Source organism: Pseudomicrostroma glucosiphilum (assembly GCF_003144135.1).
Source record: "Pseudomicrostroma glucosiphilum strain MCA 4718 unplaced genomic scaffold BCV69scaffold_11, whole genome shotgun sequence".
In the NCBI taxonomy this organism is placed as follows: domain Eukaryota; kingdom Fungi; phylum Basidiomycota; class Exobasidiomycetes; order Microstromatales; family Microstromataceae; genus Microstroma; species Microstroma glucosiphilum.
In genome coordinates this window covers 37,533-62,503 of record NW_020289923.1, presented here as the reverse complement: position 1 = coordinate 62,503, position 24,971 = coordinate 37,533, and the positions used below count along the sequence as shown (strand labels likewise).

General features: G+C 57.8%; 9 protein-coding genes across 9 annotated transcripts; 3 read left to right on the top strand and 6 right to left on the bottom strand.

Moving 5' to 3' along the window:
* The first annotated feature begins 814 nt into the window (after nt 1-814).
* On the top strand, nt 815-3,957 carry BCV69DRAFT_284000 (hypothetical protein). The gene is made up of 4 exons (XM_025492893.1): nt 815-2,474; nt 2,569-2,670; nt 2,742-3,118; nt 3,210-3,957. The coding sequence occupies exons 1-4, from the start codon at nt 863-865 to the stop codon at nt 3,741-3,743; spliced, it is 2,625 nt and encodes an 874-aa protein (XP_025346529.1). The 5' UTR covers nt 815-862; the 3' UTR covers nt 3,744-3,957.
* A 7-nt stretch (nt 3,958-3,964) lies between these two features.
* Nucleotides 3,965-6,121, bottom strand: BCV69DRAFT_313635 (hypothetical protein; the record flags this gene model as incomplete). Its single annotated transcript, XM_025495050.1, has 2 exons — nt 3,965-5,761; nt 5,843-6,121. The coding sequence occupies 2 exons, from the start codon at nt 6,119-6,121 to the stop codon at nt 3,965-3,967; spliced, it is 2,076 nt and encodes a 691-aa protein (XP_025346528.1).
* A 298-nt stretch (nt 6,122-6,419) lies between these two features.
* BCV69DRAFT_250784 (hypothetical protein) lies at nt 6,420-7,665 on the top strand (the record flags this gene model as incomplete). The annotated part of the gene is made up of 3 exons (XM_025490396.1): nt 6,420-6,799; nt 6,888-7,125; nt 7,201-7,665. 3 exons carry the CDS (start codon nt 6,420-6,422, stop codon nt 7,663-7,665), a joined length of 1,083 nt encoding a protein of 360 aa, XP_025346527.1.
* A 119-nt stretch (nt 7,666-7,784) lies between these two features.
* BCV69DRAFT_313633 (hypothetical protein) lies at nt 7,785-9,723 on the bottom strand (the record flags this gene model as incomplete). Its single annotated transcript, XM_025495049.1, has 4 exons — nt 9,615-9,723; nt 9,438-9,533; nt 9,092-9,364; nt 7,785-9,005 (listed from the first exon to the last, which is right to left on the bottom strand). The coding sequence occupies exons 1-4, from the start codon at nt 9,669-9,671 to the stop codon at nt 7,785-7,787; spliced, it is 1,647 nt and encodes a 548-aa protein (XP_025346526.1). The 5' UTR covers nt 9,672-9,723.
* Nucleotides 9,724-9,897: 174 nt separating this feature from the next.
* Nucleotides 9,898-10,808, top strand: BCV69DRAFT_278125 (hypothetical protein; the record flags this gene model as incomplete). The annotated part of the gene is made up of 2 exons (XM_025491193.1): nt 9,898-10,667; nt 10,736-10,808. The coding sequence occupies 2 exons, from the start codon at nt 9,898-9,900 to the stop codon at nt 10,806-10,808; spliced, it is 843 nt and encodes a 280-aa protein (XP_025346525.1).
* A 1,048-nt stretch (nt 10,809-11,856) lies between these two features.
* On the bottom strand, nt 11,857-13,484 carry BCV69DRAFT_283995 (hypothetical protein). The gene is made up of 2 exons (XM_025492892.1): nt 12,854-13,484; nt 11,857-12,755 (listed from the first exon to the last, which is right to left on the bottom strand). The coding sequence occupies exons 1-2, from the start codon at nt 13,448-13,450 to the stop codon at nt 12,078-12,080; spliced, it is 1,275 nt and encodes a 424-aa protein (XP_025346524.1). The 5' UTR covers nt 13,451-13,484; the 3' UTR covers nt 11,857-12,077.
* A 2,224-nt stretch (nt 13,485-15,708) lies between these two features.
* On the bottom strand, nt 15,709-15,936 carry BCV69DRAFT_239160 (winged helix DNA-binding domain-containing protein; the record flags this gene model as incomplete). The annotated part of the gene is made up of 1 exon (XM_025489972.1): nt 15,709-15,936. A coding segment is annotated over one exon (228 nt), but the record flags the coding sequence as incomplete, so codon positions are not given.
* Nucleotides 15,937-19,986: 4,050 nt separating this feature from the next.
* Nucleotides 19,987-23,522, bottom strand: BCV69DRAFT_261458 (Cullin-domain-containing protein). Its single transcript, XM_025490699.1, has 4 exons — nt 23,079-23,522; nt 22,766-22,894; nt 21,013-22,677; nt 19,987-20,918 (listed from the first exon to the last, which is right to left on the bottom strand). Exons 1-4 carry the CDS (start codon nt 23,157-23,159, stop codon nt 20,163-20,165), a joined length of 2,631 nt encoding a protein of 876 aa, XP_025346522.1. The 5' UTR covers nt 23,160-23,522; the 3' UTR covers nt 19,987-20,162.
* Nucleotides 23,523-23,707: 185 nt separating this feature from the next.
* BCV69DRAFT_283992 (ubiquitin-conjugating enzyme E2 2) lies at nt 23,708-24,836 on the bottom strand. The gene is made up of 3 exons (XM_025492891.1): nt 24,780-24,836; nt 24,509-24,635; nt 23,708-24,382 (listed from the first exon to the last, which is right to left on the bottom strand). The coding sequence occupies exons 1-3, from the start codon at nt 24,780-24,782 to the stop codon at nt 23,961-23,963; spliced, it is 552 nt and encodes a 183-aa protein (XP_025346521.1). The 5' UTR covers nt 24,783-24,836; the 3' UTR covers nt 23,708-23,960.
* Between the last annotated feature and the right edge of the window lie 135 nt (nt 24,837-24,971).

Below are 24,971 nucleotides of genomic sequence, written 5' to 3'. Positions count from 1 at the left end.
GACGTACCAGGACCGCACTCGTTTCCCGGATCAGGTCAGAAAGTGAAGATCAGAGTTCATGGTGTGAGAACTGCAGATCTTGCGCTGGAGCAATAGTGACAGCACTGACATTAGCTACAATGCACAGCCCTGCCTATGCTGGTGGATCTTGCCGACTCACCTGGTAACGAAAGCATCGCAACAGACCCACACTGATGAGATCCGCCGAGCTCGTCTGCTCCACTCAGACCAGGGAGGATATATTCGACCCATCGCATTGATCTTGACCACGATGTTGAGGCACAAGCCCATGGTAAGCCAGTGGCTTCTCGGGAGCAACGTCTGTTGCAGCCTGGAAAAAGAACCTTTGGGCAGGATGAGGTGCGGGTGTCGGAGGGTGAGTTGTCAACCCTGTGTCTGCCTCATACGAGATTTTGCCATCGTGGCCATGGCGATGCTTGCCCCGTCTGGTATGGTGGATGTGAGTGAGAAGGACAGAGGTGAGACTGTCTACCACTTCACCTTCGCCCCTCTTGACAGGCGGAGGAGCCACACTTGAGCTCCACGCGCGCCAGCCTGCAGCAGCCCGCTTAGACTATTCTCCGATCCGATAGGCCACTTCCGGCCGGCGCGTCTATTCCCCGATCCGATAGACGGGGGCCTTCCTTGCCCAGCCGGCGGCAACGCGCCGTGCCGGTGCAACGCCAAGGCCCGTCGGGAGTGGCGCGTGCGGGGTGCTGCAGCCGAGGATTCCCCGCAATCCCAACGCTGCGCACCGGTGATCTGACAGGCAGCCTCGGGCCTGAGCTGGCTGTGCGATCTATCCAACTCTCTACATCGATCAGTCTACCGCCCTCGGACTGAGCTCCCCCAATCCCCTCGGATGAGTCGTGGTTACCAGGCCGGTGAGCCATTGAGGAACAGGAGACCACCACCCTCCAGCTCCACTCCATCCTCCCCCACCACACCAGCCGCCTCGAGCAATGGCTCCTCCACGCGCAAAGGCAGATCGTGGTGCTCCAGCATCTGCAAGCTGCTGTTGATCATACAGGTCCTCGCTTCGCTGGCAGTGGTAGTGATCGCCTTGTATTTCGGCGGGGGCGTGCTGCGAGAGTTGAACCACCCGCATTCCGATATCACCTTCAACCACAAGAAGCATCCCGTCGCACAAGCAAAGCCACCACTGGTGGAGCCTCTGATCAACGCCTCGACGCCTTTTGACATCGTTGCCACTGTTTGGCTCGACGTCACACAACACTTGGATCAGGGTCACTCGCTCCCTGCCGGATTTGAAACTGTCACGTACCTGCTTCCCAATACCACCGTGCAGGAGCGACGCACAGACGCAATTCTTTATCAAGATGTCCTCTTCCGCAGCGTCACGATGGACAGCTTCGTCTTTGGTTCCGTGCCTCTAGACGTTCCCATCGAGCCACTCTATACACAGGTGCTGGGACCCTCGTCGCTTCGTATCACATTTACTCTGCGGCCAGATGAGCAGACAGTGACAGATCTGGGCGAGCTGGAAGGCAGAATGACGATTCATCCGAATACTTCCCTCACTCTGCCTCGCTCATTGAGCAGTGCAAATGCGGTCAAGAGTAGGACTGGACGCCTCGTGCTGCAAGATGTACTTGACCACACCGCTCCCAGTGTACCTCTTCTAAAGCTTCTACCATCCAAGTACTACCTTCAAGGTGATCTTCCAGGCTTCAATTGTACCGGCGGCAATTCTTCCCAATCTTTCTCTCCCAGGCCGTTGCAGAACCTTTCACCCCTTGTACCTAGCTTCATGGACAACTCCTATGCAAGCCGCCACTTTGTCAAGAATCTTACTCACGACCAAGACGGTAATCGATACTACATCGGCGACAGCAAGCTATGTCAAATCTTTCACCCTCACATCAGAAGCCGTGTCAATGTTGTGCTCTTGCGTGACGAGAGACACTTTGCACTTCCGGACTGGGGCTTTAGGCAGCAGACTGCGATGAGGAATTCGGCCCCGTGCTGGGAGGCAAGGCCTGAGGACGAGGAACTGCCAGGTGCTTGCTACGACATACGCCGCAACGGACCTCTGGAGCAGCTCTTGCAATTTAGAGCCAAGTCTAATGAGGGACAAGAGCTCAAGATGGAAGATGTCGCATTCCGCTGGTCTCCCGTGCTGTACGATGGAGGCCCAGCCTCGACAGGGCCAGCGCAACACCAGCAGCTTCCTCACCTGAGGCCCGGCTCTGAAGCGGCGCTTGCTCGATTGGCAGCTAAGCAAGGCGCCTGTGACACATCTATTCTCTCACCTGAAGCCGCCAGTCCAGAGTTCTTTCACATTGACCTTAGTGTCCACTTCGCGGCCCACAGAATGCTACGGTCGTGGACGCTCAGCTGGGTTGAGCCGGTGATGCCAAATGCAACCACGGCTTGGGACGTAGAGGAAGGCAAGCACAAAGAAATGATCAATACTTTTCTCCCGGAAGAGGAGAATTACTGGGAACTCTGGAGTGAGTAGCTGATACTGATGCAATGCAGATTAGCGCTACTCTTGCACCAGCTGATTTTTTATTGGCCAAAACCTTACGTCTCGATGTACACCAGCATCTATCGCATTGGGAAGCGCTGCCCATCCGCGTAGTAAGACGCGGGGAGCCATTGCTATGGGTCTGATCTTTGGTCTGGCCGAATCATTAGAATTAGGTCGTGAGTTGCGTTTTGGGCAAGACGGAGGACCTCAGCACGGAGCTTACTCTTCTCTCACGCTGCCTTTGCAGTCGCGCTGATCTACTGGTATACCCGCTCGAATACCCTTGGCCTATCACACAATGCTCAATGGATGATAGCCACTGCGACTGCCCTCTCAATTCCCGCACAGATGCGTCCCTGGATTGCTGGCATTCGTAGCTCGCCCGACATTTTCTACCATGTCTACTGGGCGATCTCGTTCCTCCCAATCCTCCTAGTGCTGCTAAATATTGTTTGGCAGATCAGGATACTCTTGCGATTGATGCCAGTGACGAAGACGTCTGCAGCTGGTGGCAGACGCCTGCTCGGACTGCTCAGCACCAACATTGTCCAAAGGCCAGAATCCAAGCAGGAATACAAGTCAAGAATGGCAGAGAGGGATCTGCTCCAGTGGTGGCCTGTGGTCGTGAGTTCATAGGGCTCTTCCCATCTCTCATTGTCGACACTTCTTCTGACTGACGTGATCACGCTGCCCTTTCATGTTCCTCGCCCCACAGTCTTTTGTTGTGGTATACCTGTTCACAACAGTCATACCAATTGGCGACCGTCATATTCTCTCCGGCTCAGGGTGCTACTTGAAGCCATCGCAGTCCGAGTCTGGACACTGGCTCTTCGAGCACCTCTTCTCCACGTTGCCAGGCATCTTGATTGGATCAGCTAGCCTCACACAACTCGCATTCAATTTCGTCTCGCCAAGATTCGCAATCGACGCTTCGCGACAGTCCGCCACCAGTACTTTACAACGCCGTCGAGGAAACTTTGCCGGCACACTCAAGATTGCTGCTTGGCTTGCCTTCGTGGAGCAAACGATAGCCATCGTCTTGCCACGGTATGAGAGACTGGGAGGTCATTTCCTCAGCAAGGCGCCGCTCACTGTTGAGCAGGCTGGAACTTGGCTAGTCAGTACCCTGACCTTCGCACAGGCTCTAGTTCTGCCCTCTGTGAAACAGAAGGCTTGGTATGTAGATGAAGACGACGAACCGGAGGCCGACGAGATTCCTCAGAATGCTTCCTACGAATTGATCACCTGAGAAGAGCGGGAAAGTAGCTCTGCTTTGCTACAGTCGCCGTCGATGCTGCAGGTGGCAGGTCAACTTCGTCGTCAGATGAGCGCACGGAGGAGCCGTGAAAAGGACATGAATGACCGGCCAAGGCTAGCCAATTGACTCGAATAATTGGACACTGTACGATGGATGTTGTGATACATTGCTTGTTGTTCTGGAAACGTAATATGCATCACTTTTCTCTTCGTTCATGCCGTCAACGGCCTTGGGGCTTGACCCGATTTGACTGCATCGCCGCCTCCGCCGCTTTTGCCATTCTTGCCTCTATACCGCTTTTTTCCCCCCTTTGGACCCCTCCGCCTCTTCCTCCCCGCGTCCTCTCCCTCTCCCGACTCTTCCCCAGCCTCAATACGCACCGCCTCGTCGTACTCGAGCGGGAGTGCAATATCCGCAAAGAGCACCGGCTCCGAGGGTTCCTCCCCCTGCTGACCAGGGCGGAGACGGTAGAGTGCTGCGACTCGCCCGAACTCCACCTCTAGCCGGTCAGCGACAATCTTGCCGACGTTCTTGGCGGTGTTGCGGTCGGTGATAAAGGGGTCTTGGATGACGAGGCGGCAGGAGGACCATTCGACCGGGTGGGAAGGGCCGTCAGTTGAGACTTTGAGCTGGGAGAAGGCAGTGCGCACGCTGGCTTCTGTTGAGCTCGAGGAGGGCCGCGATGGTGGTGCTAGAGTACTCTTTGTGGGAGCGGGAGAAGGGTGAACAGTGCCATTTGAAGGCAGCGTGACCTCCTGGCCTCCCTGCGTGTCTGCATCACTTGACGGTCCATGAATGATGCAAGGTGCTCCCTGTGCAACGCTGACGTAGCATCGCCGCTTCGGCAGCGACGCAAAAAACTTGACAAAGTCGAGGAATCTGGCTCCCATTGCTGCATCATTTTTGCTCACTTCCTTGCGACCAGCATCAATGAGATGCAAGCCCGACTCTTCCGGCGCAGGCCAATCCACATTCTGATCTGCCTTTGCAGTGGGGCCTTTAGCGGCGCTTGCTACGTGAGGATAGACTTTGGTATTGACCCAGCTACGCGTGCCGATGCCCTCTACTGGTCTGACGTGTGGGGGACGCTTGGCTGGGTCGAAGAAGGTGACGTCGTATTTGCTGGGGACGTAGTCTCGAGGGGGTAGTTGCCGTTCAATTGAAGCATTCGGGAGCGTGCTTCCGTTGGGCAGTGAGTTTCCATTAGGCAGTGGGCCATCAGTGGGGAGTGTCCCGTTGATTGCTGTCATCTCGCCTGCAGGGTCTGGGTGGGTTGTTTGATTGACACCAGAGCGCTGAGGCTGCTGCCCCACCTTTCTCTTGACCCTCTTTGGCGCCTGCCACTGGTACTCGGTTTGCGCTTCAAAGTGGCGCAGGAGGCTAGAGGACTGGAGATTTGGCAGATCCCCAGAGGCCTGGAGGGACTGAATGACGAGGAGAACAATCGAGTAGCTTGACAAGCTTGCCAGCCCTCCTTGTCCACTGGGATCGTTCAGCCCGCGCCTCTTGAGCCAGTGCTTGACGGCGTAGCACAGGGGCCGGAAGAGGAGCGGGCGGAGGTCTGCGTAAGCTCTGATGAGGTGGGAGTTGATGAGACCGAAGCGGTTGTTGATGTTGACGTCTACACTGAGAGGACCGGCGTTGAACTTGACAATGGGTACGTTGGCGCCGTGTATTGCTACGATTTGATGCCATCTCCTGCCTGCCCACTTCCTCATGAGCTTGGCAATGGTCCTCACATCGTACCATTCTGGCAGCTCGCCGGTGACGTCAACTTCCGCATCGGACTCTCCATCCAAGGCGTCTGGAGGCTGACCCACTCCCAAAGGCCGCGAGGGGTCGAGGATGACTACGTCGATGTCTGACAAGGCATTGTACATGCCGGTGACGGATGAGCCAAAGGAGGCCACTTGGAGTCCGCGGCCTGGCCAATGTTCGTCGAAGAATGTCTGAAGATCTCTGATGACTCTGTTGCGACTGCGCCGTTGCTCTTCCGTGGGGCGTGAGGCCTGTAGAGTGGGAGAGCGGGAGTGTCGGTGGATGCTGAGCGGGGTGATGATGGCGCTAGATGGGATTGCAGGTTGACTCACCTCCCAGGTCATCCTGATCTGTCTTCCCAAGAGCTCCTGCTGACTACTCCTTGTATCTTCCATCTGCTTGACGCCATTGCTTGTCCCTTGATCCAGCCATCTAGAGCATTCTCTCCTCTCCCTGTCTACTGTCGGCTGCCACTTCTCAATAGTGGCAAGTCTACTCTGCCTCCGCTCCTCGCGCAAGATCTGCCTCCTGAGCAGCTCAGCCTCCCTGTCGGCCTTTGGAGCTGCGGGCGTCTGTAGCAGCTGCGGCGGTGCCTCGAACTGTATGTCCATGGCTGGGAGGATGAAGGGGTAAGAGTAGGACGCGTGGTGGACTGAGTGCAGAGTGAAAGTGTTGCTCTGTCTGTGCCTGAGTCCGCTTGGCTGCTCCACATCGCCTGCAATGCGCCTCCCTCGTCTCCCGCGTGGCTTAGATAAAAAAAGAAGGGCGACCTGTCAAGGATCGGAAGCAACGGCAAGAGGCTCAACGAGGTCAGGCCTGTCTCACCATCCGCACCATCAACCCACGCAGATACTCAGTCCACGTCAAGCCATGAGAGGATCACTTGCCCCTTCAGCTGCGGCCACTGCCATGCGGGCCATCAAGCTCAACACTCAGGCACCGCGTCGTGTCCTCCTCGCTCCACTTCCACCACCTCGCAGCAGCAGCAGCAGTGCCTTCTCCTCCAGCGCTCGCCAGTACGCTACTCCACCCCCAGACCCCACCTCCTCTTCCTCTTCACAGTCCTCCTTCGACTCCCTCTACTCTGCACGCTACCAGGGACAAGGCGCCAAACAGGAGACGCCGCCATGGTACAAGTCACCTGCACTCCTCCTACTAGGCTTCATGCCCATCTTCACATTTGGACTGGGCGTGTGGCAGATCAGGAGGTTGGAGTGGAAGGTGGGACTTATAGAAGAGCTCGAGTGGAAGCTGAAAAAGGAACCAATGAAGCTTCCCAAGAATATCAAGTGAGCACGATGGGAAGTCAGACAAAGGGGAAAAACAATCTCACACCTTCCCCGCCATTCCCTCCTGGCTCCTTCCCTCCACCTCCAGTCTCTCCGTCCTGCCCTCCTTCTCCTACCGCCTCGTCTCCCTTTCGGGCTACTTTGACCACTCTCGTACCCTCTTCCTCGGCCCAAGGGTCAGGGATGGAACAGTCGGAGCTCACATTGTAACACCATTCATCCGAGATGAAGGTGGTGGAGAGGTACTGGTGGATCGAGGATTCGTTGCAGACACTAGCATCTTTGAGGACAGCAATGGCAGGAGGACCATCAAGAGCGGTGCAGAGGTGAGTTAGACGGAGCGTTAGTAATTTATTGGATCTTTTGGCTTACGACCTCGCCTTCATCTCCTCCACCGCCAGCCCTCATCACACGTCACTCTGACTGCGCTCCTCACCCCAGTATCACCGCCCAACGCCTTCACTCCCTCCAACGACCCAGTGAGGAACCGGTGGTTCCACGCCGACCCACAAGCAATGGCATCGCACGTCTCCTCAAGGGGCGAAGCAGCAGTGCTAGGTCCTTCGTCACCGGAGGAGTCTCACGACGACGAGTACACGCCCTCTGCGGGTGTGGCACAGAGCGTAAAGAGCATGCTAGGCGTCGGTGGATCCGAATCATCAAAGGAGCATCACGTCCTGCCGATTTTGCTGGAAGAAGTCTACGATGGGTATGATTCTGCCACTCGACTAGCAAGGGGAGTACCCATTGGACGGTCGGCGACGATTGAACTCAGGAACCAGCACGCAGTGTATGCCGCTACTTGGCTCTCTCTCAGCGCAGCCACGGCGGGCATGTTCGTCTTGCTTGTCAGGAGAGGGAGGTGATGCGAGGGGAGAGCAGCATAACATAGCATAGCATTACATAAGACAACACAATTCCGGTCACGCAGAGATGTTCGTCACCTCTCAGTTAACTGCGTCCTGATGGTGTCCCTCTCGTCGCTTCAGATCCGCTTCCTCTTTGCCAAACCCCTCGTGTACCGGCTGGTTCCCCTCCCTCCCGCTCCTCCACTCGACGGACCATCCACCACCTCGGCGTGCGTCAGCGAAGACGTCGGCAACGGCGGCGCCTGCAGCGTCGGAGGGGCGCCATCTTGCCCGGCAGTAGCAGTAGCAGTACTGGGCAGTTCCTGGTTGGCAGGATCCACTTGCACCGGCGTCGGAGGCATACTCTCAAATGTCGAGGCGGGAGGAAGAAGAGGGGAGCGCACGCCCGTCGTTCGCCGAGTCGGGGGTGGTGATTCTCCAATGTTTGCTGGCCGCATGGTGGTGTCTCCCTGCTCGGACTCGGCATCGCCAGCCTGGCGCTGCTGGATAATCATCTGAGGCGTTGCCTTCGGTCCTTTTGAGCCGAGGGAGAGCTCCTCTTCCTCCTCTTCCTCCTCCTCCTCGTTTTCCTTGTCTTTGTCTTTCTCCGCTTGCGCCCTCTTCCCAGGTCCGCTAGGCGTCAAGTCCTGTCCTGCAACAGCAGCAGCAGCAGCAGCAGCAGTCTGACGCGAGCCAGGCGTGGGGCTCTGTGCGTCCAATCTCCTCTGTTCCTCACTCTCGGGGCGTCCATTGCTCTGCCGAGAGCGGTGGGAGGAAGAGGTAGGCGTGGGGTTGAAGATTACGATGTCTTCCTCGTCATCGTCGTCGTCCCCTTCGGGACGAATCACAGTCTGCGGGACAGCCTTTTTCACACTCGAGGAGGGTGTCCTTGGGATCGCACTGGAGGAAGAGGAGGCAGATGACTTGGAGGGGGTGTAAGATGGTGCAGCCAAAGAGCGCGTCTCTTCTGGGCTGCGAGATTTGCTGAGTGTCGGCGAGCGAGTGCGAGTAGGACTCCGTCTTTGATGAGGAGAAACGGACTTGCGTGGAGGCGGGGAGGGGTTTGTCACCTCGATCTGCGGTGAAGACAGCCGTTCGCGTTGCTCATGGAGCGTCGTGCTCGCTCTGCCCGCCAAGCTCTCACCGGCATTCATCAGCTTCGTGGCGCTCTCTCGATTGCCAAGCAGACGTACGAGGGCCTCAGATGAAGGCGCCTCTTGTGGGTGAGCCATGGATGCGAGCGGCAGGAGAAGATGGTCCCTGACGACTCTGGGTCCATCCTCGCGGTCTAGCGAGGAAAGGTCGAAGGAGACGGTAAAGTCGGCAGTTGGTGAGCTGTGGTGTAAGGTGAGAGACGCCTGCAACGGAGTGCGAGGTTGTACAGTTGTAGAGAAGATTGAGCCGCTGGGATCTGCCGATGGCTACCTTCAGTCGACTGTCTTACCTCTCCGCGCCCTATCTCGCAATCAAGCCATCGTTGTGTCCCATCCTGTCCTTGCAGTGCCCTCTGTACACTTTCTACCAATTCACCGAACAGGGCGCTGTCTGTCCCCTTGTTGGCCTGCGATGCCGCTTCGCCTGCCTGTGACAGACCAGCGCTGCGTTTGATGCGTCTCTGCAGCGTTCGCAAGCTTAGACCCTCGTATAGCGGAGACACTGTTGAGAGAGGCAGCACCAGGACGCCCAGGGTGAGCGAGGGAGCGTGAGGGAGGAGCTTCTGTTGCGGAGCACGGAGAGGAGCATCAGTGTTCATTTTCTGATTATGGCAAAGGATCCCTTCGGGTACTGACGATGAGCACGCTGCCTACTTCCACCCCCTCTGTCTTCTTCTCGCCCACTAGCGGCCGAGGTACAAATGGCTGCGACAGAAAGGCGAGGTGGAGCGGCTGCCATGGTCCCAGGTGGTGAGAAAGGGTGTCAGCCAAGGTATACTTCCGCAGGTCTTGCCGATCGCCTCATCGCCTCACCTCTGACCAGTCGCTAATGGACCTGAGGTCGCTGTCAGCCGCACCGTCCCTTGCCATGCTACCACATCAGTCGCTATCTGATACCAGGTGAGACTTGCGGCAAGATGGCAGCAGCAGCAGCAGCAACACGCTAAATACCAATCAAATCTGACCGGCGGAAAGGGGAACGGACTGAGAGATGAGCCGCGGCGGAACGGAAGGCGCAGGTGATGATGCTTCCCTCGTCGTTGCAGGCTACTCCTTGGTACCATACTCCATCTAGTATCAATCCTCACCAGCTGCCATGCCCATCACACTCAAGTTGTCGCGGCCACAGCGTCCTGCTGGCACTGCGGCAGCCAGTGGCGAGGGTAGCTCCCCATTGGCCTCTTCTGGGGGCGAGGCTGCAGCGTCTTCCCCTTCTCCCGCATTGGCTTCACCATCACGGCGGACAGTCTCCTTCTCTTCTCAACAACAACAACAACAACAGCAGCAACAGCAGCAGCGATATGAGCATTCACCATCCCCTGCTACGCCCTTTCGGACCGGAGCTGGAGCTGAATGGTCTACTGCACGAGACGTGGCTTCCAGCAGTCAGCCCTCCAAGCGCGCCAGTGAGGCTGTACCATCTACATCGTCCTCGGCTCCTCGGCGGCCTCGATCTCCTACGCCTCCCTCATCAGCATACATGCTCGCTCTGCCGCTCAGAGGCAGCCGATCGACCGGTACCGCTACACCTCTGGACGCGTCTGCCCTCTCCCAGACCCTAGCGCACCTCATCACACGGTATGCCGCCCTGGCAGGGTACGCGGCCATCGAGCCCGCCGCTCTGGATTACCTTCAAGAATCGATAGACGTCTACATCGAGAGCGTACTGCTACAGAGTCTAGAGAGCGCCTTGCTTGGCGGGAGGACAGATCCTTCTGTTCGGGATGTTCTGGGTGGTCTCAGCTGGCGAGAACAGGAAGAAGATGAGGAGAAAGAGGAAGATGGAGAAGATGAGGAAGGCGGCGAAAAGGATACGAAGGAAAGCAGAGAGGGAGATGAGCTCAAGCAACTACCTCCTCTTGCCAGGTACGTCACGCGGCTGATCACATGGCGTCACAATGTTCCAGACTACTACGACGAGCGCGTCCCTGCAGCCGTTGCAGACTTCGATGCCAGCGCTCGATGGGCAAAGAGTACAGAGGTAGACGCCTTCCTGGGTCCAGGTAACGACGAACGGAACGAAGACGAGCTCTTGACTCGCAAGACCCGGTATCTCGAAAAGACACAGCGTGATGAAATCCCTTCGCACCTGCCAGAATTGCCAGCCGTACATACCTGGAGAAGGTCAGAAGAAACTCCTCCGGCCGGCGATGCCCCTTCATCGACGACCCTCTCCCGGCTTGAGACGCGCTTGGTGTCCTCGCGCCTGGTACAGAGTAGTCTAGGCTCTCTCATCGGCAGGTTGGAAGGAATTGGTGGTGCGGGACTCGCCCCTGCGGCATTGCAAGACGGCAGCGGGGCGGGCAGTGCGGGACAGGACAGCACTACGGCCGACCTGGTCACCCAGGCTTCAAAGGTCAAAGAGGACCTCACTCCGTCTTCTTCACCCACAACGGCCACTGCTCCGCTACCACGCCCCGGCAATCGCTCCCTGTCGGTACGCCTGCGCCCCCAGTCCGTCAGCAGCATCTCCGCTTTCGCTGCCCCCGACTCACCCTCTGCCACCGGCGATTCAGCAGCGAAGCGTCGACGTGGACTGTCAGAATACGAGCACACGCTCCACCTCGACTTTCGCGGTGGCCATGCACAACCCCAAGCAGGCTTCCCCGCCTCGCCCCTCGGCCTCACCACTCCAGGCGCTACTTCCGCCTCAGCAACGCACACCGGCGCCTTCAATTTCCCAATGCAGCACCGTCGCGCAGGCAGCCTCGTCGTCTCTCCCGCCGTATCCACTCCGGGGTTGGGCGGCGCAATGACCGGAGGAGGGTACCCTTGGGCCAACCCGCTCATGAGCCCAGTCACGCCTCTCAGCGCAAGTGGGCCTGGCGGGAGGTACTTCCCCACAGCAGCTGCACTTCCTGCGAGTGCGAGTGCGGGTTTTGGTGCAACGCAAGAGTGGGGGGCTGTGGGAGGGGGCGGCATGCGCCGGAGCTCATCGGCTTTACAGTCCCCTTCGCTGCCCGTGTTCGACTTTGGCGCTGCTGAAGGTGGAGGGGGAGGGGAGACTTTATCGGCTGGTATGACGGTCCTCCCTCCCATTGTCAACTTCAAGGCGGGATGGTATGCGAAGAAGGTGTGATTGCGATACGACAGGGGGAGGGGAGAGGTATATATATCCATGCAATTGGCTGATGGTCGCAATGCAACCAACATCATCCGGCCTGACTGCCTCCCTGCCTTCCCGAGTGCTAGCTCAGCCTGTGGAGCTTGTCAAGCTCCGTCCTTCGCTCTCGCCTCTTGTCTCGGCCCCACTCCCCCCACTCTCTCCAACTACAACTAGATTTTCCCACTCCAATTCACCCCCCACATCTTGGCCGGCAATCTCCACCCCCTTCCCTTTGCCTCCATCCTAAACGCCGGCTGAAAGGGGTCGAAATCGTACTTTTCCAATCTCTGCAGGAGGAAAGGAATCGTAGCCGCCCCGACCAGGGCGGGCTTGCCAGCATCAGGTACTCGCCCACCCTTGAGCGCCAGAGAGGGGTCGCGTTCGCTCGCACCGTCCTGGAGGGTCTTGCGGGCGGTCAGGAGGTAGTCGTTGGCCCTGGTCGCCGTGGCGAAGACGGCGTCGCGGAACCCGGGTGCCTGGCCTCCGTAGCGCAGGACGGCTTCCTGGGTGACGTTGTGCTCCTGGAGATACTCGATGGGCAGGGGGAAGTGCGGGGTGCTCTCTGCTAGTGAGGGCTTACGGGACTTGGCTATCCTGGCTGGACTGCTGCCTCCCTCGCCCTGGCTGGCGGTGGCGGTCATCTTCACGCCTAGGCTGGCGGGGGTGGAGACGATGGCTTCAAGCAGGCCGAGGGCTTTGCCTAGGTGGGAGAAGAGCTCGTCTATGCGGTGATGTGAGAGACCGAGGAGGTTGAGGTGAAGGTAGAATTGGCGCGAGTAGAGTCGTTCTGAGGTGGCTTCGAGGGCGTCGAGCGTAGGTGAGGTGGAGAAGGTAGAGAGGGATGCTTCCTGTGAGGTGGAGCGGACGAGGGCAGTACGAGACATATTCATCAGCCTTGGAACTCGCTAGACTCGCAACTTGTCCACCATTCCGCCAAAGTTCTCACCCAAGCATCAACAATCGCCTCGAAGTGCTCCTGTACCAGTCCACCCCTGGCCCTGACTTGAGGATCCCAAATAGCTCTCTCGAGGGATACCACAATGGGATGTTTCCACCTCCTACCTGCACTTCCATCCCCTTCCTTTGCCAGGAAGCAAGCCCTGACGGCGTCCCTCCACCAGCCATAGCGTATCCTCCCAAGAATCTCAGAGGAGACCGTCGTGGGGATGAGGGCTAGCTCGAGGTGTAGGGCCTGCAGGGCGAGGTAGTGTGGGCGGAGCGAGGCGGGGTAGAAGTACGAGGCGAGATGCGAAGGAGGGTGCAGGGTCTGGAGTGCGCCGATGGAAGGGTCTGCTGATGATGGTGAGCCCGACGTGATAGAGGCCGCTGCTGCGTAACGACTGCGGGGAGATGAAGAGAAGCGACGAGATGGCGGTGATGATGATGATGTCGAAGGTGAGGGCGTGACTACTGGCGCTGCTGACACTGCCGCTGCTGCGAGTGCACGAGCGCTACCCGCCTTGCTCGTCTCTGCCAAGGGCCAAGAGGAGCTGCCGACTTCAGCTCCAGCACTGCGGCATCCACGAGCTATTGAGCGTGACATGATGAGCAGTAGTGAGATAGCAATCGAGGATGAGTATTAGAAGACAGGATTATCGACCATGAACTGCACCAACTTGACTTGACTTCTTCCTGCGCCGGCGTGATTGATCAGCGCGCATCCGCTGCCTCCACTCCCACTTCCGTAGCCGACGGCTCGGAGACGACGACGAGCTTCTCATGGAATGCAACACTCATTCACATCAGGATCACACAGCTCCCAAGCTTTTCCAAAGTACATGTGTGGATTTGAACAAGCAAGAGAGAACGCAGTTGTGTAGACTCTGGTGTAGAAGTACGATAGGGTGTGGGGCAGCAGCAGCATCAACAATGGACGGCGCGAGTGATAGAAGAAGCACAGCTAAGACAAGACAAGAGAGAACAACAAGAGAGAAGAGAGAGAGAGAGAGAGAGAGAGAGAGAGAGAGAGAGAGAGAGAGAGAGAGAGAGAGAGAGAGAGAGAGAGAGAGAGAGAGAAGAGAAACAAAGAACGATGGGAACGATAGAAATACATTCGGAAACACTTAGCAGATTCGCAGCCAGACCAATCTCCCTCCAGCTCGCGGTAGAGAGCTCCCCTCAGTCCCTACCCTCTGGGCTACCCCTGACCGCGCTGACATTGTCCTGCTGGGTCCCTGTACTCAGCCAGCCATTATGGCTCATCCCCGCCCCGCCCAGCCTCACCGGGGATCCATTGGCAGTCATCATCAGGCCCACCATAGGACCACCACTCCCACCCCCGCCGCCTCCACTCATTGAAGCAGTGTAGTGCGGTGTAGAGGGATGACCAGCACCCTCCATGTGCACCGCCCCGCCGCCTGCGCCCCCTCCCCCCATACTCTCAAGCTCGTGCTGCAGGGCGCCCTGGTAGTCAAAAGGGTCCTCTAGCCAGTGGCTCTGGTTCTGCGAAGCATGGAAGCGCTTTGTAGTGGGCGAAGGACTGACGCCCTGCGCTCCCACCGCTCCTCCTCTGCCCTTGGGCGTGCCATTCTCCCCTTGCGTCACGCGGCCGGGGGTGATGTTGGTAGACTGGAAGCCCATGCCAAGTCCGCCAATCGAAGGGCCCATGCCTCCCAGTCCATGGCTGGCACTACTGTTCTGATCGAGCGCCGTCTGGAACGTGGCGCCAGTGGTGGACCTCGTGGCAGAGGTTTCCTGCTGGCCGCCCCTTCGCACAGGCGAGCCTCGCGTGGTACTCATACCTTGCTGAAAGGGGTTGTGATGCACAAACAAGGACTGCCCATTAGCAGTCAGCCCGCTTGTACCTAGTCCAGAACCTGTGCGTCGATGACGAGGCGCGCCACCGCCCGGGCCAACGTTCATTGCGCCAGCGAGAGCAGACGAAGCTGAACCTCTCAAAGAGGAGACGGGCGAGACGGTAGCCAGCTTGGCAGGTGAGGTGGTGGAGCGGCGCAAGGGAGAGCCATTCACAGTAGGCAAGTCGGTCGGAGAACCTGCAGTGTTTCTCCAGCGGCTAGCCAGGGGAGAGGGTTGAGGGTAGAAGCCTGCGGCATTCGGACCGTTGCCAGCGAAGTAGACATTGGCGTAGGGTTGCTGCTGCTGCTGTTGCTGTTGGTGGAGATATTGCTGCTGGAAGATACCAGTGACATGCTCAGGGTAACCCTGCTGATCGGGACCACTGAAGGAAGACATACGTCCCTGATGGCCTCCTCGCCTGGAACCTTTCCTCTTTGTCGACGGGGGTGGCGGCATCAGCACATCCGACTCGAGCATGGCAGGGCTGGACGGCGGCGAGCTGGCGCTGTCAGTCAGCGTCGGCATACCACCGCTCGAAGCCATATACTGCTCATGATAGTTGCCTTGGCGAGCAGGGGTGGCAGTGAAGAAGTCGCCGTACTGGACCAGATTAGCAGGCGGAGCAGCGCCACCACCGAGATGACGATTAGTGACGTCTGCCAATGGAAGCCTCGCGGCAGGCCCCACGTTGCCCTTTGCCTTCTTGGAAGCTTTGTTGCTACGTGCGCCTGAGCGAGAAGGACTGCCAGGGGAGGGGGCATTGCCATCGCCAGAACTACCATCCGTGGTTTGACGCTTGCGCTGATTCTTCTCTCCTACTGCTTCGTTTGTAGCAGATTGCTGTGAAGGAGTAGGCGTATGCGTAGGGCCTTCCACCGCCTCTTGCGTGTCGTTCGCCTTCTTCTTGCTCTTCTTCGTGCTACTGCCACCTCCGCTCTTCTCCACTGCAGCACCAGGCCCAGCAGAGTAGAGACCGTCCTTGAAGCGCTCCTCGTGGCCTTCTTTGATGGCCCACCACCCACCCTTGCCAGGGATGTTGGCCTCTCGCTCCACCTTGATGAAGCTCTTGTTCAGAGACAAGTTGTGTCTGATGGAATTCTGCCAGCCTCGATCGCCCCTCTCGAAGAAGGGATGAACGGTGGAGATCCAGTTGTAGATCTCTGCCAAACTCAAACGCTGGTCGGACGATGTGAGAATGGCCTGACCAATGAGGCCAGCGTACGAGACGTGAGGAGGCTTTCCTTTGGTGGCACCAGCTCCGGCCGGCAAGACGTAGTAGCGGGGTGGAGGCTCCTCAAATTCACCAGAATCGAGAGCAGCTTGCAATTCTTCAGAAACGAGCTTGATGACCTTGGAGCCATCCGGGCGCTCGAATTCCAAGATGCTCGGATCGGGCGGCAAGGGGCCAAAGTTTGCCGGCTTCAAACGACGAGGGGCCGGAGTAGCAACTGCAGCCGCAGGGGCAGGAGCAGCTGGAGTCGCAGCTGCTTTTGCTTTAGTCGCTGCCGGGGTAGGCTTGGAGGATGGCTTCGTCGTGATAGCACGAGGCGCCACTTCTGGAGTGTTGAGAATATGCTCTTGAGACGCCGACACGCCCCAGTCCATTGTCCCTTCGCTGCGCACTCGAGCCAGACCAACCGCCCGCGTCTCGTTGCTAGCTTCCTCAGAGGCCGAGTCACGGACAAGACGCACTTCACTCTCATCATCTCGCTCAGCTGCCTTGCCCCAGTGTTTTGTAGGTTCTGGCAAAGTCTCGGAGCTTGGGATCCTGGCTGGCATATGCATCGATCCTCGAGCGACGGCGGGAGCTAGAGGGACAGGCTGCCCTTCTACTGGCACAAATGCTCCACCAAAGATGGCGGCAGGACTTACAGTAGGGTGGTTGACTTGCTGAACGATGCTGGCACGAGAGCGTGGGACGGTAGAGGATTGTGGCCGCTCGGGCGTCATGGCTACGGCAATCTGTCCGCTTGCAAAGAGGTCTCTGATGCTACCGAGGCTGCTCTTGCCTCGGGTATGGCGACTGGAGAGGATCGACCCACGCTGGGGCGACTGGCTCAATGCCGGATCAGAGAAGCCAGGATTGAAGCGGTTGACCGTGGAGTGAGTGGGGCTTGTTCCCGAGGGCCCAAACAACAATCCCCTGCGGGCATTGACCGAGGTACGTCGATCATGGTGAGATTGCTCGTAATCGAAGTCCATCGAGGTCATCTGCTGGAAATCCTCTGCAGTAAGTGACATGCGAGATGGCGACCTGCCCAGTGGAGAAGTGTCGATGCGGAATGTGGACGAGCCTACGCCACCATCGTCGATGAAAGAAGTGGCGCCGTAGAGCCAAGGCATCGAGGCCTGTGCGGCGTCTGCGATGATGAATTGCGGCTGCTGATCAACTTCGAGCTCGCTCAAATCGACGGCTGTCTCCGGATTCACACCATTGACAAAGTACTCGTAGTGATCCCGTGTGGTCATACGCTGGTGGCCCGGAGTAAAGGTAGATGTGGAGACTGGTGCCAGAGTGGGAGCCCATCGCACGCTCTTCCCTGCCTGAGACATCTGGCGGGAATGACTCCGCCTGCGTAGGGAATCGCTACCTGTGTATCCGCTGCTGGGTAGTGGATGGCTAGAGGTCATCGAGAACGCCGGCGCGAGCTGTGATGCGGGTACGATGGCAGGAGGGCCCATGGTGCCTTCTGAGGTGGTTGAGGGGACTGCAAAGACGACCCTCTCTGCAGGGACAATGTCGGACATGCTGGCCCGGACAGCATCGCTCCTCCTTCGTGTGCTCCTTCTGCTCCTCCTTCGCGTTGGGCTACCTTTGTCCCTCATGACTCGGTCCAAAAGTCCCATCTTGGCCATCGCATGCTCGTTATCACTCGAGAGGTCGCCAGCTCCCCATCCGCCTTGTGTGGATCCCTCGTGCGCATCAGCATCGAGCATCTTGCCAACCTCTTCTTCCTCGTCGTCCGAATCGACTAGGACATTTGCGCTGGCCGAGCGGCTGTGGGATACTGATGAGCGCAGCACAGCGGGCGAGCGTTCTGCCAAGCTCAGTCTACCGCCGGGCGACGTCCATGCTCGTGAGCTCAACCTTAGAAGACCAGGAGAAGTGGTAGAATCCGTCGCCTCGGCGACCGCTGCTTGTAGAGTGGAAGAAGATGGGAATGCAGAGGCAGATAGAGTCCTTGCGCGGTAGAAGCACACGCCTGCAAGAGGAGACGTGTCCGGAGTGGTAGTGCTGAAGCTCTGGCCGTGTCGAGAGCCAGATGATCCAAGGCCGAGACCAATGACACCTCCGCTGCTGCTGCCGCTCATAGGTGATCCGCCATAGATGGACGATGAAGGCCCGCTGCCACCACCGCTCATCCTGGGGGTACGAGACGTCTCTGGCTCACTCATGGACGTGCGAGCCATCATCTTCTCCCTCTGTCGCCTCCTTCGCTCCTTCCTCTTGCGCTTCTCCTCTGCATTGCCCACGTCATCGAGCTTGGGCCTGACCTTGACCTCTACAGGAGGGGTAGGCACGACGGCAGTGAAGAAGGAAAGGGGCAGTCGCGACGTCGATGTGCTACGAGGAGCCGTACTTGGACGAAGGGTATTGGTATTGGGACTAGCAGCGTCCAGGACAGCATCCTTGCCACTGACTGGTGCGGGCGTAGGTGAGAGAGAAGGCAAGCGTTCTGAACCGCTTCCTCCAGGCAAGGGAGATGTCCGAGCCCCTCCAGCTGCTCCCGGCAGGCGCTCTGCCTTGAGAAAAGCGGTCAGGCCTGCTCTAGTCCTGTCATACTCTTCGCGAGTAAGACGCAATCCCATTGCCTGAGCGCGTGCAAAAACGTCTGCTCCTGCGGGTGCGTCAGCTCCTGATGGTGAGCCGTGTGGCAGTGTAGGCGAGGTAGCCGAAGCAGCAGCGACTGGGCTTGCACTCCGCGATAGGGCTGTTGATTGTCGCTGTAGAGATGGCGGTGCTAGACGCGATGATTCGCCAGAGACTGCGCTGCTGGGAGTGGTTGAGGTGGGTAGCGGCTTCTGAGGCTGAGAAGAGGGTGATGACGAGAATGACCGAGGGGGTGAGGCGGCAGGCTGAGGAGCCTTGATGGTGGCCAAGGGAGCGCGGGAAGGTGATGAGGCTGCTGGAAGGCCCTTCTTTGACGCGGAGGCGATGCTGCTGCTCTCCGGAGGTGGTGAGCTATTGGGATGGTCCGTCCTCCGCCGAGTACGACGCGTGTTAGCGCCGGGACGAGACGGCGAGCCGGCGGGACCGGATGGTGAGGAAGGTTGAGATGGGCCGGCCATACTGATGGTGTCGGTGGTTATGATGATGAAGTGCTATGGTCTGGTGCAGGTCAAGAGGGAAGAAGATCGGCCAGCGTCTGCAATCGGGATCGGGAAATGATGGGCAGGGGAAAGTGGGCGCGTCAGCGAATTTTGCGGATCAGATGCGGGTGCGGGAAAGGAGAGGCAAGGAGGCATGGTAGAAGCAGCAGCTGCGACGTCCCGATGTCCCAGAGAGGAGAATGCTCTGCCATGACGAGGGTGATCGTCGCCGTCTGATCACCTCAGAAGTTCCTCATCGACGCGTTCCCTGCTCCCTTCTTTCCCGCAAATGCGAACTTCCTGCCGCGAAGACAACTCACCAAGCGCCGTATGGAGAGCAGCAAAGAGGGGCTTACCACCGGTCCCAATACACTTTCTGATGCTAGCTCTTCAGCCTCGACTGAGAAAAGGAGTGAAGCAGACTTGCGCCGTCGCGAAGTGGGTAGCTGCTGCCGAGGCGACTTCGCGAATGATTCAGCGGCGGCCCGCGGGTGGCCTTGGTGAATGGGAGCGGGAGAGCTCGGGGTATGGCTCTACGCGTTTGGACAGCGCGAGATGAGAGCTGACGTGTAGTGACCGAGGGTACAGTGCAACAAGAGGTATGTGCCAGTATGAGGAAGGAGGGTTGGTATGGGTACCAGGACGAGGGTGATGGTGATGGTGATGGTCAGAGGCGGCGGCGGGTGGAGAGAGAGAGGCGGTGATCGGGTCCGCGCGTGTGAGGCTGAGCCAAGTGTTGGAGTCTCCGCCCGTCGCCACACGCAACCTCGCGGCGACGCACGAGGGGAAACCACGTGGCTGCACTCCCAGGAAATGGCGCCCCCCCAGATCAGTGCGCGGTGATCAATCCACGCCCGCCGGCTAAGCGAGCCAGGCGCTCACCAATTGGGCAAGAAGCTCCCACACCGCACATCCCATTGCGGACAGGCACACACACACACACTCGCCTGCCTCATTGGATAGATGGACGGAATACGCCCACGATGATGCATCAGATTGTGATGTATGCTATTGGTTACTCAGTCGCTCAGTCATAGACTGCTGTTCAATAGATGATGATTATGATGATCATGCCACGGGCAGAGGTGGCTCAACCGGTGGCCTGGAGAGCCTCCCCACCTCACCTTGCCTCGCCGCTCCTCCCATCCTCAAGCCAGGTAGTTGTACACGTTCCTCTGCTCCCCATCGCGCTCCAGGTACTCGCGGTCGATGAGGCTCTCGATCCTCTTCTTGACCACGAGCGGATTGGGACCAAATCTGCCCAGCAGCTGCTTGATCACCTCGTTGACCAATTCATTGTGGTTCAGACGCTTGCGGTCCTTCATTACCCTCACGATGCAAGCCTCGATTTGATTCTTGCGCTCCTCTTCGATCTTCTCATTCGTCTCCTTGCGTTCCGTGGTGCTCTCCACTCGCGCCGCAACAGTAGCAATCTTGATGCGGGCGAGGGGACAGCTAAAGCCCTCATTGAAGGTAAAGGTGTCTGAATCACCCACGTCTCGGCCCTTGGGCTCCTTGAGCAAGATCTTGTACTTTGCACACGCCAGTGATTGCAAGTTGCGCTTCAGATCTCCATCGGGAATGTTCGTGTTCTGCTTGATAGCTGCATACGACAGGCCGGAGCTCGCGTTGGGACCCTCTTCGTCGAAGAGCAGCAGAATCACCAAAGCATATGTAGACACGTTCAGCTCGTGCTTGCGCTTCTTGAAGGCTACTCGCACATCTGCCGAGCCTAGGTTGGGATGCCAGCTCAGCAAACGGCCAGAGTGGCGAGACTGGTAGAATTTCTCAAAGGCTTGACGTGCAGAGACCATCGAGGGGGGCATGATGCACGCTTGCTGTACAGCCGCAATGGGCCAGTAGGTAGACGTCAGTACCGACACTGACAGATCGAACGGCATAGGCTGTGAGATTTGGATTCAAGGAGGATGAAAGAGGTTAGAAAAGCGACCCAAAATGTAGGAGCCAGCGTACTTGCCGCGTGCAACTCTAACTCACCCTCGACGCCTTCTTGATGTACTCGGTAAAAGCAGCTCCAGTCTCTTCCGACACCTTGACATCGTTGAGCATTCCTTGCAGCTTCTGCACATAGCCATGTCCACACTCGATCTTCAACTTTGCCATCATGCCCCTTTCTGCGTCATCCGAGACGCTCCGGCCATGCAGCAAGCGCTTCGCCAGATGGCCCTTGTAGTGACGCTCAAAGAGGTCCTTCTCGTGGAGGAAGCGGAACACGACAATGGTTCGGTTCAGTACCTCTTCCACCTCTTCTTCCGTCTTGCCCTTCAGACCCTTCTTGAGATTCTCGTCGATGAAGAGCGAGATGAACTCGGCTGCGCGTTGGTTGACGTTGATGAACGACTCGAAGGCTTCGTTGAGGACAGTCTCTATGCTCTTGTCATCATCGAAGGAGACGGCGAGGATCTCGTCGAATTTGCCCTTGAAAGCCAATACGTCTTCAACCCACTTAAGAGCGGAGGCAGCAGCGGGCGTTGCAGCAGTTACAGACTGCGCGCCTGGCTTCCCTTGCTCATTGCCTTCCTCACCATCGCCGTTCTCGGCAGCGCCGGCACCATTAGTACCTGCTCCGACTCCCTCGTTGATCGCTTTTCCACTCTTGGCGATGAAAGATTTCAGTCCAGCCTTGAGCTCCAGAGGACCGTTTGGTTGTACCCTCCAGAAGAGCTTGTAAAGCCTCCTGAGGTCTTCTGTCAGTCCTTCTTCCAGCATCGAGTGCATACCGCTACCAGGCATATTCACAATCGTCTGCAGATGAGCTTCGAGAAGGAAGCTCTCCATGCGAGATCGAAGAGGCGCATCAGTGGTCGGAGCCAGGAAGACTGCAACTCGTCCTTCCTCCTCGATAAAGCGTCGCTCGACGTGCCGAAGGTAGGCCTTGGCATCAGTCGTCTCGAGCATTCGCTGTGCCTCTAGCTTATAGAACAGGGACGAGGTGCGCAGAAATGCGGGCTCGAACGTGTGCTTGTACACAGTTGGTCTTGAAGCTAGAGATGTGCTCGCCCTGCCTGGCTGAGCATGAGTGAGGGAGACGAGCATATCAATGTTTGCCTTGACCACTGATCTGTTGATGACCTGCCCCTTTCTCTCAAGCTGAATCTGCGTGAGTAGAGCGGCATAGAGATGGTTTGAGATCGGAAACTTTTGCGACTGAATAACTGTATCTCGGAAGAGCTCAAGTCCGAGGTCCCAGATAGACAAGACAGCCTGTTGAGCAACGTAGACTCGATCTACGTATGTCAGCACTGCTCTTAGAGAAGACATCGAAGCACAGTGGGCGTCCCAGACCTGCTTCATGGCTTTGAGCAGCCTCTCTGTGTATTGGTTCCGCACGGCAGCATCTGTTGTGTCTCCTACTCCGGCCACACCGTTCGAGCCGCCTTCAAGGCCGGTCATGCTACTCTCATCAATGGATGCTGACCCGCTGCTGGCTGGCGCCTTGCCTTTGTCTTTGCTCGAGGACGCTGCTGCTGAGATGCCGTTTTGCTGGGGCTTGTGATCCGACTGTGGAAGGACAATCTCCGGTGGCAGATTCGAGAGCCCTCCCGGCGGAAAGGCGGGTACGAGATGGTCACTGCATTGTCTGACGAGGTGCTCTTCGATTTTGCGTTTGACTCCTTCATACAGCATATTACCTTGATGCGACTATGAGGTGCGAGGCATGACGAGGTGACATGAGTTTGTATGCCGAGGCAGATGTCTCTCTTTCGCGAAGGATAGCTGCCATACTCACCAAGACCAGATTGTAGGCATACCGGTAATGCTCTTCATAGCTCAGAGTCGACGCCTTGTGATTCTGAACCTCTCCAATGGCATGAGCCAGGCGATTCCACATTTCCTCTGGACCGAGGTCATGGCCAATCTGCGGACGAAGGGACCATGAACAGAGTAGAAGAAGCGAGTGAGTCATAAGTACACAAGTGTGAGCCGGCCAGGTAGCAGGTACGCAGATCTATGTATCCAAGCTCCACTAGTCATTGGACCGGGCATGTCTACTCCATACGTCACGCTGGACGCCTGATCTGTTGGACTGCTCCTCTACTCACCCTCTTTGGCGCTTTCAGCTTCCCCCTGAGCGGTCCTGGTCTCCTGAGCCCACCGCCTGCCCCCGAGCCAGAGGCAGACATCCTAGGCGAGCTAAAGGGAACTCCACGAGTCTACCCGGCCCCGGCTTTGGTGAGAGTGGAGGAAGTGATAAGATCTCACGAGCGCTAGTGCTTGTGAGCGATGCGACAAAATTGGAGCCTGACCGGTAGCAATGTTGGAGCGACTGTCCTTGCGCTGAGAGTGAAGGGGTAATGATGTTCTGGCTTCCGTCAGTAGGACCGGGGGTGTCAGAGGACGATGAGGAGCTCTAGGAGGGGACGGCGAAGGAGAGAAAAGCAAGGATACAGGTCCACTCCAGGTCCCTATGTTCTTCGTCGCCGCTGCTCACTGGCAGACTCGGAAGAGGATGGTGTGTAGGAGTGCAAGTCGCAACGATACCGTGGAAGGTCAAGGTAGCCTTGCCTCCGTCCGCTCCTCCAGTCGACCTTGGCCTCCTCGCGCCGCCGACGGAAAGGGCGTCAGTCCAGGGCGGAGCGGCGGCGGGGCGAGGTGGGGCAGCGGGAGATGCGCAAGAGGCCATACGGTCACGAGCATGGCTCACTTGCGGCCTTGAGTATCTGTAGCACAGTCCCTCCTGGAGCAACGTCTAGATTGGAGAAAGAGCCATGAATCGAAGATGGTGTTATTACAAAGAAGTGAAGAGACAGGAGGCACAGATGATGAAGGTCGTAGACCAAAGGGATCGGTTGAAGAGTGAGGACAGCGTATGAGAACATTCACCACCACAGCTGGTGGTGCGAGGTGCAGTAGGCCAAGAGGGCATATAGCTCAAAGACTTGGCAGTCCTTCGATCTGGGACGTACGGATGTCGGCGTATGCGCCTATGATGTTGTCGCAGGTGCTGCGCCACCACCACCTCCCTCCTCTCCATCTCCCTCATCGTCCTCGTCCATCTCTTCTAGCTTCATCTCCTCTCCATCGTCCATCCAACTCTCCTCTACCGTCTTCTTGACCCTCTTTACGTATTCTCTACGATTCTCCTTCCAGAGGGATGCTGCCTCCACATTGGCTGGACTGGCCGAGTTGGGGTCATTGAGCAGAGACTGCACTGATGTGAGAATGGCAGAGACGTCGTAGGTGGGGGACCACCTGTTTTGTAGAATGTCCAGACATAACTCCCCCGAGGCATAGACGTTTGGGTGGAACATCCTCGAGAGGAACTTGACCGTGGGCGGTTTATTCGGATAAGATTCGTCAAATGTCATTAAGAGTTTGAATGTCCCATCTTCAAAGGGAGTGTCGGCTGTAAAAGGGGGGGGGGAGGGAGAGAGAGAGAAGACATGTCTGCGTCAGCGAGTGCAAAGGCTCGAGCAAAGGCCAAGGGCATCTTCCTTTCCTCGATCCCTGTCTGCTGAGCATTCCCACTCACCAGGGCCAAAGATGACTGCATTCCACACCATGAGATTGTCGGGGCATGGTGCTCCACTGATTCCTCCGGGCGGGTCCGTAGACAGACGCTTGAAGTCTCGAATCAGACGGCGCTTGGCGGGTGTGGACTATGAGGAGAAGGGGAGGGCCGAGTGAAGGAAGAGCAGGACGAGGAGGAGCGACATTCCAGAGGCGGCGTGAGTAAACGTCGAAGGGTGAGTCGCCGCCTCTCTACTGTCACGGGGGTCTTCTATCCCCACTGCGCTACTCACCATGTCTGAGCGTTAGCGACGGAGAGTGTCAGTAGCGGTGGAAGGTAGGTGCTGATGGGCGAAGTGTGAGGTTGATGCAGAGGATGCGATGGTTGCCTTGGGTACCAGAGTCTCCAGGGACGACGGCGGCTCAGGAGCGGAAGTGGGACACACGCACACTCGCCAGTTCAGACTCCGCCCCAGGGACACTGA